Consider the following 15207-nt stretch of genomic DNA (forward strand, 5'->3'; position numbering starts at 1 on the left):
CATGTACACTCTTAGAAAATGGGTACAAAACTGTCAAAATGTATGAATATGTACACTTTAGATGTACTTTTAAAGCACTAATGTGCACTTTAAGGTACAAATATGTAGCATTTAGGAGTAAATAATGTACCTTTTAAATTTTGTACCTATAGGATCCAGCCCCAGCGGCAGCGTTGTACCTTTTTTAGTGACCTTTTGACCTGATTATACTCTCAAATGTATCACACTGAACATAACCTCCAAATAACGCCCTGACAGCTGATAATTATAATCAGACATATGAAACTCACTGTAAGCCGCTGCAATGTTTCCTGACAGCTCCTCTGAGCTTTCTGCATGAAATGCACCATGCAATATTCTCAGGATTATATTAAATACTCCCATGCATATTAATGCAACTCCCTTGTGCATTCTAGATACACAATATCTCTACATTAACATGCAATATCCTTTAAATTAACCCCTGACTGATCATGTTTTATCTTTGATTCAATACACTCACTATTTAGCTCTTTTGCATTTCAATGCAACTCCCCATTATTTTTCCAGACAGCACATAAAAGGCATGCAACATCCTCAGATTTAACACCTGCATACTCATTTTTATAATCAGAGACTGTATGCACATAAATATTCACTGTAATATGCACAGTGGTGGGTGTATTTAAATGCAACTCCCCTCTAATGTTTCCTGACAGCTCCTCTGAGCTTTCTGCACGAAATGCACCAGAGGGGCCACAAAACATGCAATATCCTCAAAATTAACCCCTGACGGCTTATATTTTTGAGCACAGACAGTTAAAATAAACACAGTAGTGGGAGTATTTGAATGCAACTCCCTCTGATGTTTCCTGATAGCTCTTTTGTGCATCCTGCATGAGATGCATCGAGTTCAAATGTGCAAAAAACATATACATGCGCATATAGTAAATATGTAAACATTCACTTTAACATACATGATAACAAGAGTATTTAAATGCAACACGCCTTTAGGATTCCCGACAGATACTCAATGCATTTCAGGTGCCAAAAAGCATCAAACATTCTCAAAATGATCACCAGATCGCAGTTTATCATCATAGATTAGATACAGTTAAACAGTAGTGGGAGTATTTAAACGCAACTCCTTCTAATGTTTCCTGACAACTCCTTTGGGCTTTTGCATTTGAATTTACATTCTGGAAATGTGTGATATCAATACAAGACACTCGGGTTACGCACAAACACCAGCAGAGAAAGCAAATCTTACTTTCCAAGTTCTTCATACAGCTGGTACTCGTCGGTGAAGCGCGTGCAAGTTGTCGTTGCCATTTCTCAGCCCTCAGCGTTCTCGGCAATATCCGAACTGTGTGTCCAGCACTACGATTATTCTCCTGTGCCTTCGACTTGCGGGATCTTGAGGACAAAACTTCAACGCGGATACGGATTCGAGTGAGGGAGAGGTTCGCCGACGAGCAGGCTCGACTGCTTTACCGACCTCACACCGAATGCGCCGTTCAACTGCAGTGCACTTGTTTTCCGCTGTGAGAGGCGCGCGCTGTCACCGCTGGAGGGCGCGGCGGAGCTTACACCTGCAACATCTCTCCGTTTTTCACCTTTTTTTTTTTTTATTGCAAACATTTTTGAAATATACAAGAACAGGGAAACAAGACATGAATATATTCCTACAAAGAGCAATCATGAAAATAAAGACAGAAAAATTATGGAAAAGTGCAAAAACAAAATTACATCATTTTAGAAAAGCTGTCATAGTGCATCAAAAATTTGGCACTCTTTTTATTATTTGTAAGTTTTAGAGATGAAACAAGAGAATCAAATTCAGAAAGAAAAAGGGGGAAAGGCAAAGGAGATTTAAGCCATTTTTGCTTATGAACGAAGAATTTGGCATTCAATATAAAAAAATTAACAACATATTCAACAGGTAGTAGCTTTGGATTTTCATAATAAAAAATAACATCTTTGAGGACGAAGGTATGGGTCACATTTGTAAGGTTAGAAACAGGATAGCTGTAAATGTAAGCACAATAAAAGCTTCCAAAGAGAGATTGATTTCAATATCTTAACCCTGTATTGATTGCTTACCTCCACTAATACCTCCACTATTATATATATATATATATATATACAGGTGCTGGTCATATAATTAGAATATCATCAAAAAGTTGATTTATTTCACTAATTCCATTCAAAAAGTGAAACTTGTATATTATATTCATTCATTACACACAGACTGATATATTTCAAATGTTTATTTCTTTTAATTTTGATGATTAGAGCTTACAGCTCATGAAAGTCAAAAATCAGTATCTCAAAATATTAGAATATTTACATTTGAGTTTGAATAAATGACCATCCCTACAGTATAAATTCTGGGTATCTCTTGTTCTTTGAAACCACAATAATGGGGAAGACTGCTGACTTGGCAATGATCCAGAAGACGAACATTGACACCCTCCACAAAGAGGGTAAGTCACAGAAGGTCATTACTGAAAGGTGTGGCTGTTTACAGAGTGCTGTATCAAAGCATATTAAATGCAAAGTTGACTGGAAGGAAGAATTTGGGTAGGAAAATGTGCACAAGCAACAGGGATGACCGCAAGCTTGAGAATACAGTCAAGCAAAGCCGATTCAAACACTTGGGAGAGCTTCACAAGGAGAGAACTGAAGCTGGAGTCAGTGCATCAAGAGTCACCACGCTCAGACGTCTTCAGGAAAAGGGCTACCAAGCCACTTCTGAACCAGAGACAACGCCAGAAGCATCTTAACTGGGCTGTGGAGAAAAAGAACTGGACTGTTGCTCAGTGGTCCAAAGTCCTCTTTTCAGATGAAAGTAAATTTTACATTTCATTTGGAAATCAAGGTCCCAGAGTCTGGAGGAAGAGTGGAGAGGCACAGAATCCATGTTGCTTGAAGTCCAGTGTGAAGTTTCCACAGTCAGTGATGATTTGGGCTGCCATGTCATCTGCTGGTGTTGGTCCACTGTGTTTTCTGAAGTCCACAGTCAACGCAGCCATCTACCAGGAAATTTTAGAGCACTTCATGCTTCCTTCTGTTGACAAGCTTTATGGAGATGCTGATTTCATTTTCCAGCAGGACTTGGCATCTGCCCACACTGCCAAAGGTACCAAAAGCTGGTTCAATGACCATAGTGTTACTGTGCTTGATTGGCCAGCAAACTCGCCTGACCTGAACCCGAGAGAATGTCAAGAGGAAGATGAGAGACACCAGACCCAACAATGCAGATGACCTGAAGGACACTATCAGAGTAACCTGGGCTCTCATAACACCTGAGCAGTGCCGCAGACTGATCGACTCCATGCCACGCCGCATTGCTGCAGTAATTCAGGCAAAAGGAGCCCCAACTAAGTATTGAGTGCTGTACATGCTCATACTTTTCATTTTCATACTTGGCCAAGATTTCTAAAAATCCTTTCTTTGTATTGGTCTTAAGTAATATTCTAATATTTTGAGATACTGATTTTTGACTTTCATGAGCTGTAAGCTTTAATCATCAAAATTAAAAGAAATAAACATTTGAAATATATCAGTCTGTGTGTAATGAATGAATATAATATACAAGTTTCACTTTTTGAATGGAATTAGTGAAATAAATAAACTTTTTGATGATATTCTAATTATATGACCAGCACCTGTATATATATATGTGACCCTGGACGACAAGTGTCAATTTTTCGAAATTGAGATTTCTACATCATCTGAAAGCTGAATAAATAAGCTTTCCATTGATTGTTTGTTATGATTGGACAATATTCGGCTGAGATACAACTATTTGAAAATCTGGAATCTGAGGGTGCAAAAAAATCAAAATATTGAGAAAATCGCCTTTAAAGTTGTCCAAATGAATTCTTAGCAATGCATATTACTAATCATTAAGTTTTGATACATTTACAGTAAGAAATTTACAAAATATCTTCATGGAACATGATGTTTAATTAATATCCTAATGATTTTGGGCATAAAAGAAAAATGGATAATTTTGACCCATACAATGTATTTTTGGCTATTGCTACAAATATACCCCAGCGACTTAAGACTGGTTTTGTGGTCCAGGGTCACATATATATATATATATACCCTACATACGACGATACATAGATAGATAGATAGTGTGTGTGGTCACAACTATTGGCACCCTTATGATAAAAGAAGGCAGTGAAAATAAATCTGCATTGTTTTTAACCTTTTTCTCTTTCATTAAAAAAAATTCACAAAAAGCTAAAAGAAACTTTTTTTTTTCTTCCAATAAAGGTCGGCTACAATTATTACAACCCCTGGAAATTCCAATGTGTGTAAAGTATCTCTCAAGTATATCCTCATTCATATTTACCATATTTTAGCACTCCAATGTGACTAGAAACATGAAATTGTCCAGCCATGACTTCCTGTTACACAGGAAGGTGTAGATATGAGGTAACACAAAGGCCAAATTCCCTTAATCATCCATCACAAGGAGTAAAACCAAAGAAAATAGTTCTGATGTGTGGCAAAAGATTGTTGAGCTTCACAAAATAGAAAGATGGATGTAAGAAATTAGCTAAACCGTTGAAAACTCCCATTTCCACCATCAGCACAATAATTAAGATTAAGTTTTAATCTACTAGAAATGTTACAAATCTGCCTGTCTATATTGTCGTAATGCAAGACAAGGAGGAGGAGACTCTCCAAGGTTCACAGCTAAAGAATTGTAGTTCAGTCTTGTGGTCAGAAAGCCTCAAAAAAATATCAAACAGCGCCTACATCACCACAAGTCATTTGGGAGAGTTTCCAGAAAAATCCTCTGCTCTCATCCAAAACCAAACTCCAGCATATTCAGTTGCCAAACACTACTGGTACATCAAATGGGACCAGGTTCTGTGGTCAAGTGAAGCTAAAAAGAGCTTTTTGGCACACAAGAGTTAGGTTGAGTGCACACAGGGATAAAAAAGTACCCCATGCCCACGGTTAAATATACTGCTGGATCTTTAATGTTGTGGGCCTATTTTTTTTTCTGCCAGAGGTCCTGAACATCTTGCTCAGATACTTGGCATCATAGATTCTAGCAAATACCAATATGCCAGCACATGAAAAAAAAAAAAATCTCAAAACCTGAGTGCCTGTGCTAGAAATCTTATAAAGGGCCATGGCTGGATCTTCCAAAACAAACATCAAAATCAACACAACAATGGGTCGCTGAGCACAAAATGAAAGTTCTGCCATGGCTGTCCCAGTCCTCTGAACCCTACAGGAAATGTGTGGGGTGAACTAAAGAGTAGAGTCCACCAACATTATGGAGTTTTATCATTTAATAAATTATTGTAATGAAATTTTTTAGCTTGAAAAGTGTGTTTGTGCCAATATTTTTTTATCTAATGCAGTGTGACAGCAATCAAACAATAAGACGCATTTAATGTTTGCAAAAGGTTTTATTAGATTCAGGCACAAAAATCTGATGCAAATGATGGAAACAAGTGAAGGAAATAATTTCTTTCTCGTGTGAACTGCAGCAATCTGCTTAAAGAAACAGCGCAAACCTTTCACATATCTGATGAAACACTGTTTCACTGTTGCTATTGTAGATCACCCAAATAGTATGAAAACTAACAATCAATAAGCCCGAATAACTGGGCAAATGTAAGATCACAGACACACATGGCCAAAGAAAACCTCAGTCAACTGATTTCATAAAACACTAAAAATGATAAATGATCAATGGCCCATTTTGCATGCCTACAGTAACTAAACATGAGACAATTATCAGTGCCACTGAATCAGTTATATTGGCATGAGATGTGCAGTGCTGACACTGTTGATGTTCATTTTATAGCACTGCAAGAAACCGACACCGTCACTGTACTTCAGTGTGTGTGTGTGCGTGTGTGTGTTTGTAACAGTAAGTGCTGACTTTACATCTGGCACTGTCATGTGACCTCAAAACTGGACAGCACTTGGTGGGATGTTGAACAAGGAGGGGTCAAAGTCTTGGCCTTTAAACGGAGATCCTTCAGCATTCCAGCCCTTCTTCAGCATCTCGTGGACTTTCTGAAACACAAAGTAAAACATCTTTCAATGCAATATCCAGATAGTTTCTCATGCAAATAAGTGCCAAAGCTCTTAAAGGAATAGTTCACTCAAAAATGAAAATATGCTGAAAATGTAATCATCCTCAGGCCATCAAGGATGTAGAAGAGTTGGTTTCTTCATCAGAACAGATTTGGAGAAATTTAGCATTACATCACTTGTTGTTGGATGCTCTGCAGTGAATGGGTGCCGTCAGAATGAGAGTCCAAACAGCTGATACAAACACCACAATAAACCACACCACTCCAGTCCATCAGTTAACGTCTTGTGAAGTGAAAATATGAATAGAGGACTCAAATTTTAGATGCAACAGTACGAAGTTAAAAACATCTTAATGATGGATTTGTTTCTAACAAAATTGAAGCTGTTTGGACTCTCATTCTACATTTCTCCAAATCTGTTCTGATGAAGAAACAAACTCATCTACATCTTGGATAGCCTGAGGGTGAGAACATTTTCAGCAGTTTTCATTTTTGGGTGAACTATTCTAAGTGTCCTTGGACTGAACTCCTTTTATGTTCCAGAGCAGTTATGAAGCAATATAGAAAATAAAAATGTCCATTGCTTGCTCACAATCTCATGGCTCTGTGGTTTCCCCTGGAGTTTTTGGTGGTAATCAAACGATAGGCGGTCCAGTACAGCATGCTCCTCTTCATCTACAGTTGCCATAGAGCGTTCCCGGTTGATCTGGTTGACATCGATCTCGATCTCACCCTTCAACACGGCGCTCCACCAAACCTCCCCGGTTTTACTGAGGGACAGCTGGAGGAAAAGTCCAAATGATCATCACGACTATCTCAGGCTTACATTGCCTCAAATAATTCATATAATAATAAGAATCATTTAAATTCCATAGAATATCTAGAGATATAATACAGTGTATACAGAATACAGTTTAATGATAGCAAATGAGATGTACACAAAACAGGGCTGTTATTGTTAACTGCAAATTTTCTGCAGGTTTTATGAGGGCAAGTTTAAGATGTTTTAAAATGTTTTTAAGACTCAGGTAGAGTAAGGAAATAACTTTTACTCTACCTAATGATCACGCTGCAAAAAAAGTCACGTCTTGCCTTCCAGTGCAAATGTCTAAAGATTAATAAATCAATATACATTTCATTGAGATGCAAAATTATGAGATAAAAAGTATTGTTTTCTGAGAAACTGATTAGAAAGCAGGTTTTTGATTAAAACAAATATTTGCAAGTGGGGTAAGAAAAATAAACTAAGAAAAAAAATTATACACAAAGACAGATGTTGGTTCTTGTTTTAAGCATAAACTCACTTCATTTAGTTCAATTTCTCAGAAAACAAGACTTCATATTTTCACTTTGCACCTCAAGTAAATATATCTTGATTTAAGGATGTTTTGAGACTGTAATTGTACTACAAATTAAGTCAAAACCCTGTAACTAAACTACTATTTAAAAAACATTTTTTATTAATTGAAATAAAGCTGAAATAAATAAAATATAAATATTAGAAGAAAAACTTCAGCTTATTTCCAGTATTCTTTGTTTACTCTAATTTATTTTTGTTTAGTTGCAGGACTAAATTTACTAACTGGAATTAAAATAAATAAAAACTAAAACTGAATGAAATATGAATTCAAAACTATAATAGTATATAAATAATACTAAACAACACTAATACAAAATTGCTCAAATTGCATTTAAAAAACAAACAAAAAAAACATTTGAAACCACGTACTTGTTATCAACTGACAAGACTGTCAGTGATTTCTGAAACTGACAATGAAATGTATGCTGTCTCAAAATGGATAAAAATTGGCTGATGCATCAGTCTATCACTATTTCATACACCATCCAAAAATAATGTGTACCAGAACGCATTGGCCGGGCTCCAGGCTCCATAGGGAACTTTCAGTGTTAATTTTGTGCGTGAATTCGCCCTCCATCAGGACTCTCTGTGATCCTCCCTCGTTCACGGCCACGCGGAGCCTCCCCGGCTGCAGATCCACAGACACCTGCGCACATAGATGGAGACAGAAAGCAGACTCTTATCAAATTAGCTTAACAGTAATACTAGACAGCAAGATAAAAAAGATGGAAATGAGGATTCTGCCAAACTGTGAGACAGTAACACTGTCAAAATCAGATGGCTGCAGGTTACACACACCTGTCGGCCTTTAACGATGTTAGGCTGCACATGCACTCGAACTTCCACATCCGTGTAATCCTGCGACCAGGTGTAATTTTCTCTAACGGCACCATTGTAACTGTCTGCATTCGACTGAAAACGTTCTTGTCCACTGGAAATGTGAAATAGAACTTGTTAATAAGTCAAAACAATGCACAAACGTCTGAGGTCAGTAGATTTTTTTTTTAATGCTTTTGAAATAAGTCTCGTGCTCACTAAGGCTGCATTTACTTAATTAAAAATACAATAAAAACAGAAATAGTCAAAAATTATAACAATTTAAAATAACTGTTTTCTATTTAAATACATTTTAAAATGTCATTTATTCCTGTGATGCACAGCTGAATTTTCAGCATCATTACTCCAGTTTTCAGTGTCACATGATCCTTCAGAAATCATTCTGATATGCAATTTTTTAAAAATCAATACAGTTATGCTGCTTAATATTTTTGTGGAAACTAATACATTTTCTGGATTCTTTGATGACTAGGAAGCTTAAAAAAACAGCATCTACTTGAAATATTAATCTTTGAAATATTATAAATGTCTTTACTGTCTCTCTTGTTTAATTTAATGTGTCCTTGTTGAATAAAAGTACTAGTAAAAGAAAAAAAGAAAAAAAAAAAAGGTTTTGAACAGTAGTGTCTTTTAGTATTCATATTTTTGAGCAAATAATTTAAAAGTCAAGCATACACTTTGGCTGTGTTAGAATCGGAGTCTAATGGCGCTGCGGCTCCTGCTGTCTGTGCGTCTCCTGACGGCTCAGCGGTGCTGCTCTGAGTCTCTCCGTGTGTCTCTGTGCTCTGTGCTGATGGTGCTGGGGCAGGTGTGGGCTCTTCTGTGCTCCTCTTCTCCTCCACAGGAGCTTCAGCCTCCTGTTCTGATTGAACCTCCAGCTCCTGTACTGCAGGAGGAGCGGCTTTATTACCCTCTGCCAGCCTCGCTGCCCTCTCTCTGTCCTGCTCTGCGAGATTCTCAAATAACTTAAATGTCTGATGGAAAGAAATGACAGAAAATACATTTACAGCAAATTCAATAGACTCTGAAGTTTGTTATAGCAACTACAAATTGGCATAATAAAATAATATATATAAATAACTTAATTACTATAAATTATATTATATTTATAAATTATATTATGATTTTTATTTTAATAATTAATGTTTAATTTAATAAATTCAATTATTTTAAAGACCCTTACAGCAATTATAAAGTGGCACAATATAAATAAAATACATTAATAATTTAAATAATTTAATATTTTTATTTTAATTAATGAAATTATTTTTAATAATTAATAAGACACTGTCACAGCAATTACAAAATGGTATATAATTAATAATATTACTTATTGAAATTATTTATTCAAATACAATCATATATAATTATAATTTAATAAATTATTTATTTTGAATTATTTTAAAGACAATGTTACACCAATAGTTGCATGCTGTAAATATAAATAATTTAATTGTTTTAATTTATTTAATTAATTATTATTCATTTCATTTTAAAATATTAATAATACATTTTACTACTGTCATAAACGTCTAAAACACTGACATGGCTAGGTGTCACACATTAAAAGCAAAACAAGACAATACCACGTTTTTGAACTAGTACCAAGACAGAAGTACAGTGGTACTGTTTGAAATATGTAATATCATAGTACATGAATATAATAATTAGGGCTGCAAGTCGATTAAAATGTTTAATCTAATTAATTACATGGCACAGTGATTAATTAATCTAATTGGTTGCAAGCCAAATTTGGCAGTGAAAATACCCACAAAAGATTATTAAAGTTATTATTGTGTTAAATGAGAAAGTATAAAGTAGACATTACAAATAGTAGCTTTAGAAAGAAATATTTTGTTTGATTCAACATCAAATTTATTACACCTAAACGTTTAGACTACAATGGCCTAACGTAAACTACGGAACATAAAAGATGATAATTAGAGAAACATCTCAGTAATTTTTTCACTAGTAATCAAAACAGCTTTGTTACCAACAGTATTGTGAAAAAAGAAAGTCATTCATGTTTGAAATGACATGAGGGTGAGTAAATGATGACAAAAAAAAATATTTTGGTGAACTATGCCTTTAATGTTTTTGTATTTATTATTTATTTCTTTTTTAAATAAATGAAACGATACTCTAAAGAAGAAACTAAAACTGCCAGCAGGTGGCGGTAAATGTCTTCGAGTCATTCGATGATTCAAACTGATGATTCATTCAGGAATGAAGTAAATGGCTCTTTTTATGAATCGGCTTTTGAATCATTGGTTCACATGATTCGTTCAAAACGAGGATTCATTCAAAACTAAACAACAACAGTTCTGCGGTGGCTTTATAGGTTATATTTTCGTTGGCAAAATTGAGCAAAAACACAAAATATGATGTTTAAAATATAACACAATATTAACTTCTTATTTACTGAACTGTTGTATAAAATCACATTTGCCCTCGCGCTATTCGGACATAAACAGCACTCGTGTGATAGGCTATCGCTTATCACGTGATATAAATATGAGACAAAAACTCATACAGGGGCATTTTTTGGCCCAATATCTTGAATTTTAGGGCATAACTGCATTTATGGATTTGCTGCCCTGCATCATGTTTGTCAACAGTGAACTGTATGAAATGTAAGATGACGTACAGATCTGGGGGCGGGGCCAGTCAGTTATTAAACGCGCTAAAATATTATAATCGCGTAATTTTTTCATAACTAACGTTAATTAAGTTAACGGGTTAAACTGACAACCCTAATAATAATCATTCAGTACCATGGTATTCTCAGCTGATGCCATCCATCACATTTATATTTATTTCTAAATTATCCAGTCAGTTTAACGGATCAAAACAAAAGTCAGTCAGTACCTTGAACACCATGTTTTCAGCTACTCCGGGCGGGAAGCCCATGCGGTCCTGCGGGCCTGAGAGGAGGCGGTAGAAGTCCGTCTTTCTGTAGAGGAACCCAAAATAAACCTGCAGAAAATTCTGAATGTTTCCAACATGCTGCAGGATCCCTAACAGCGCGTTATCATACAGCTCAGTCATTTCCACCGGAGAAGACATGGCTGAGCAGCTCAGCGGGGTCAAATCTGGCTGAAAGCTGTTTAATTTAGATACTTATTGATGGAAAACAAACGCAAAGCAACAGAGGGCCAGCAGAAAACTTGGGCAACAGCACTGCAACAACACTACAACAACAGATCTTTCGAGACTGAGCAGCTGCTACGGCACTTCCTGTTCACTCAGTACAAAATAAAAGTCTGGCACATGAATAAATCACTTGAAAAGCTTATTTTTTTAAAAATTGTATTACGTTTATTGCATACACATAATTACAATATATAATACATTTAATTTAATATTTATATTATAATAATTTATATTAAAATATTTTACACGCAGGAATAAAATGCAATTCCAGTGCGGCAGGTGGCAGTAATGCGCTCTTGACGGCTGACTGCCTTGTGCAAGCAAAAACATGGCGACGTCCTTGGTCAGGCAGACAAAATTGTTGTCGGTAAGATCTAATTAGACTTTTTTTTTTTCTATTCTAACTAATAACACGTTTCTGATCGGGAGGATCTTCCATATCTTATGTAACTGACGTAGAAACGGTCTGATAGATATATAACTGTTAGATACTGGCACTGAATGTAGTGTGGGAAGGAAAGCACGATTTAGGCTGAATAAGTAGTAAATGTAATTTATCAGATATTCTGTTTTCGTAGATTGTGACCAGCCAGTTAAATTCTGCGGCATGTTTCAGGAGCATTCACTGTACTGCAGCTTGTTTGAAGGTATGTGATCAAACTCCAGTGTTTCAATCAGTTTGTGTATCTGTGTTTATCCAAGCACATTTAATTTATTCTATCTTCTATTTTGTTCCAAATATAGTTAACATATGGTTAAACAAAACGAAGAAAAAACATTCAAATGTTTGAAAATATATAATTATTTTTTAATTATGTATTATTTAATTATTTACTATTTTTGTACTGTTGAACTTCTGCCTTTAAAATGAAAACAAAGCCTTATTTGTCCCATATTTACATTTATGTATACTAAAATGAGCAAATAGACGTAGCAGACTAATTAAATAATATTCCTTATGATAAGACATGTCATAAGCGGAAATAAAAATGCATAAATGAAAGAACATTTCTACATGTAAAGTACATTAGTGAAATCTATTTACAAGATTGCAACAGTAAAATTTATGTGTTTGAAGAGTTTACGAGAAATTTTATTTGTGATTTTAGTATTTATAAAGTAGCTGTCAAATTTTATTCCACATCGGACCATCAACAGTCATTTAAAAATGTCATAGTAGTAGACAAATTCGAAGTCTGGACACATCGAATATTAAATGAGGGAAGGACAGAGACTAGAATCAGTATTTTTAACCCAAAGGATCTGTCTTCTCTCTAACAGAACCGTGCAGCTCGTATTCGAGTGGGTAAAGGAGACAAGGCTGTGACGTATGAGCAGGCGTATCATCCTCATCACATCGGCCACAGGAAGGGCTGGCTCTCACAACACACCAGTAAGTCACATCCCCACTCTTTAACCTGTTGGATTCCCAGCATTGCTGAAGCTATGTGGGATGGTAATAAAGACCTTGTTGGCTCATTTAGCTGTAGTATCTGTAAGTGCATAAATAAGACACTTTTCTACATCCCGCAGGTAATCTTCAGGGTGAAGATGGAGCGGCGGAGCGTGTTGTGGAGGACGTCTTCATCAGACGCTTCATGTACGGCACGTTTCAAGGCTGTTTAGCGGATGAGGTGGTGATCAAACGCAGAGGAAACCTCCTGGTCATCTGTGTTGTGATGATACAGAAACTCTTACCGTCGAAATTCTACTTTCTCATCGGTTACACAGAGGAACTGCTCTCCCATTTCTACAAATGTCCAGTTAAAATCGAGATGCAGACAGTAGAAGAAAAAGTAGTCTACAAATATCTCTAAGGCCATGTGTTGTTGGTTTAGAAAATTGTTATTAAAAGAAAAAGCTTAAGAAATTTCTCTGTATGTTTTACACTGTCCAGCAAGTGTCAGTGAAGGCGTTTTATTTATTTGGAAAATCATTAGTAAAAATATTCTCATGATAGTAACGTGAAAGGGTCTTACACTGTGTTTATTTTAATATTTCTTTATTATTTCATGCCAGGGTTGGAAATTCATAGGGGTTTGGTGCAAAAATGGCCACAAAATGAGCAAAGAATTCCCATAAAAACTGCATAGTTATACTAACTAAAACGCCACATTTTAAAATGGTTTGAACACTGTCAGGTTTTACAATAAAATATACAGGACAAAAAACTAATTAGCCTGAACAGATCTTCCCCGTATAACCCTACAACCCTAAATTTCTATCCCATAGTGCCACAAGTAAACAAATATAGATTAAAAAAGAAAAAGGATATAGATAGTTAGATGAGGTCTATATATTCTTTCCTGTTGTTATACCCAAATAAGAGGAAGCTGCCCCAGTGTTTTACAAACGGATCTTGACGTTTCTTCAAGGGAAATGTTTTTTTTTTTTCAAGAGGCACATAAGATGATATTTCTTTAATCCACATAGATGTCAAAGGAGTTTCCATATCCTTCCACTTCCACATACTACTGCCGTTTTTTAAATTTGAATAAAATGAAAACTAAAAAACATTAAAATCACATGAGCCAATATTTTATGCACAATAGAACATAGATAACATAAATGTTTAAACTGAGAAATTTTACAATTTTATGCACAAAATGAGCTCATTTCAAATTTGATGCCTGCTACAGGTCTCAGAATAGTTGTGACGGGGGCATGTTTACCATGGTGTAGCATCTCCTCTACTTTTCAAAACAGTTTGAAGACGTCTGGACATCGAGGTGATGAGTTTCTGGAGTTTTGGTGTTGGAATTTGGTCCCATTCTTGCCTGATACAGGTTTCCAGCTGCTGAAGAGATTGTGGTCGTCTTTGATGTATTTTTTTCGTTTAATGATGTGCCAAATGTTCTCTATAGGTGAAAGATCAGGGCCCGTATTCATGAAAAATCTTAGCGCTAAGAGCTGCTCCTAGTAACAATATTCTAAGAAAATTCTTAGAAATGTGGGTGTTTCCTCTTAAAATTAAAGAAAAGATCCTAATAAAGAAAAAAGTAATTCAGAAAGCATCTTAACCCTTAAAAGAGGTCTTAAGGTCCAAAATTGTTAGGAGTACAAACGAGGACTTTTAAGAGGCTTCAGAGTTTCTTTAGCAGTGGAGAAAATGGACTAAACATGAAGAGGGAGAAGAGATGTGTTGCACACAATGCATGACAGTGAGTTAATAAGACGCTACACATTAGATGGTGCAGGGATCATGCTTGTGACCGAACTTATTTGAGACAAGCTAACATCTCCGACACCGCACAGAAATGCCATAGCACCAGAAATGGACGTAATCACTACATTAACATATTTGCCAACTGGAAAAATACAACTCTGCAGCAGCGGAGATTTGGGTCTGTTACAGCACTTTCAGAACCTCATTGTGTCGCTGTTCATTTCCTATAAAATACGTTAAGTATGACAGCATGGTAAATAATAAATAAAGAATATATATACATATATAATATGCGTGTGTGAGAGAGAGAGAGAGAGAGAGTACGGTAAAACAGGAAAAATGTTCATGTTCACATATGGCTTCCTTTTTGCATGATGGTGGATTGTGTTTACCAACAGTGGTTTCTCAATAAATCCCAGGAGATAAATATTGAATGACCCTGCAGTTTTTGTTGTTTTTCATCACTCAAAAAGCAGTGAATTATGTAGTTTGCTTTTTTATTTTCAACTTATGTATTTTATAAATTGACTTGACAAGGATTAAAATCACTTTGATTCTTTAAGTTCATCATGCTCAGTTTCTTAATTTAATCAGTCTAGATGACATTAAAATAAATATTAAAAACATTTAGA

General features: G+C 35.6%; 3 protein-coding genes across 52 annotated transcripts in view; 1 reads left to right on the top strand and 2 right to left on the bottom strand.

The window, feature by feature from the left end:
* Positions 1-1550, bottom strand: part of LOC131548567 (calcium/calmodulin-dependent protein kinase type II subunit beta) — a 58800-nt gene extending 57250 nt beyond the window's left edge. For 42 of the 50 annotated variants that reach the window (XM_058789982.1, XM_058789977.1, XM_058789967.1 and 39 more), the window contains exon 1: positions 1250-1550. In XM_058789982.1, coding sequence (XP_058645965.1) covers positions 1250-1311 — 62 coding nt within the window. In that variant the 5' untranslated portion in view covers positions 1312-1550. The remainder of the gene's footprint in view (positions 1-1249) is intronic. The other 8 variants (XM_058789996.1, XM_058789987.1, XM_058789998.1 and 5 more) reach the window with 1 other exon arrangement.
* A 3859-nt stretch (positions 1551-5409) lies between these two features.
* On the bottom strand, positions 5410-11500 carry nudcd3 (NudC domain containing 3). The gene is made up of 6 exons (XM_058789617.1): positions 11125-11500; positions 8932-9230; positions 8218-8350; positions 7922-8065; positions 6652-6840; positions 5410-6039 (listed from the first exon to the last, which is right to left on the bottom strand). Exons 1-6 carry the CDS (start codon positions 11320-11322, stop codon positions 5929-5931), a joined length of 1074 nt encoding a protein of 357 aa, XP_058645600.1. The 5' UTR covers positions 11323-11500; the 3' UTR covers positions 5410-5928.
* Positions 11501-11662: 162 nt separating this feature from the next.
* mrps24 (mitochondrial ribosomal protein S24) lies at positions 11663-15110 on the top strand. The gene is made up of 4 exons (XM_058789619.1): positions 11663-11776; positions 11988-12056; positions 12691-12802; positions 12943-15110. Exons 1-4 carry the CDS (start codon positions 11738-11740, stop codon positions 13224-13226), a joined length of 504 nt encoding a protein of 167 aa, XP_058645602.1. The 5' UTR covers positions 11663-11737; the 3' UTR covers positions 13227-15110.
* Positions 15111-15207: the final 97 nt, after the last annotated feature.

This window comes from Onychostoma macrolepis, chromosome 10 (assembly GCF_012432095.1).
Source record: "Onychostoma macrolepis isolate SWU-2019 chromosome 10, ASM1243209v1, whole genome shotgun sequence".
Classification (NCBI taxonomy): Eukaryota; Metazoa; Chordata; class Actinopteri; order Cypriniformes; family Cyprinidae; genus Onychostoma; species Onychostoma macrolepis.

What these genes read in the sequence shown, in the direction of transcription:
- nudcd3 (XM_058789617.1), bottom strand. Translation starts at nt 11,322, where the DNA reads ATGTCTTCTCCGGTGGAAATGACTGAGCTGTATGATAACGCGCTGTTA. An exon ending in AGCCCGGCCAATGCGTTCTG is followed by an intron (nt 6,841 to 7,921) that starts GTACACATTATT and finishes CTTTTCCTCCAG; the next exon opens with CTGTCCCTCAGTAAAACCGG. An exon ending in AACCACAGAGCCATGAGATT is followed by an intron (nt 6,040 to 6,651) that starts GTGAGCAAGCAA and finishes TTTGTGTTTCAG; the next exon opens with AAAGTCCACGAGATGCTGAA.
- mrps24 (XM_058789619.1), top strand. Translation starts at nt 11,738, where the DNA reads ATGGCGACGTCCTTGGTCAGGCAGACAAAATTGTTGTCG. An exon ending in GTACTGCAGCTTGTTTGAAG is followed by an intron (nt 12,057 to 12,690) that starts GTATGTGATCAA and finishes TCTCTCTAACAG; the next exon opens with AACCGTGCAGCTCGTATTCG. An exon ending in CTGGCTCTCACAACACACCA is followed by an intron (nt 12,803 to 12,942) that starts GTAAGTCACATC and finishes TACATCCCGCAG; the next exon opens with GTAATCTTCAGGGTGAAGAT.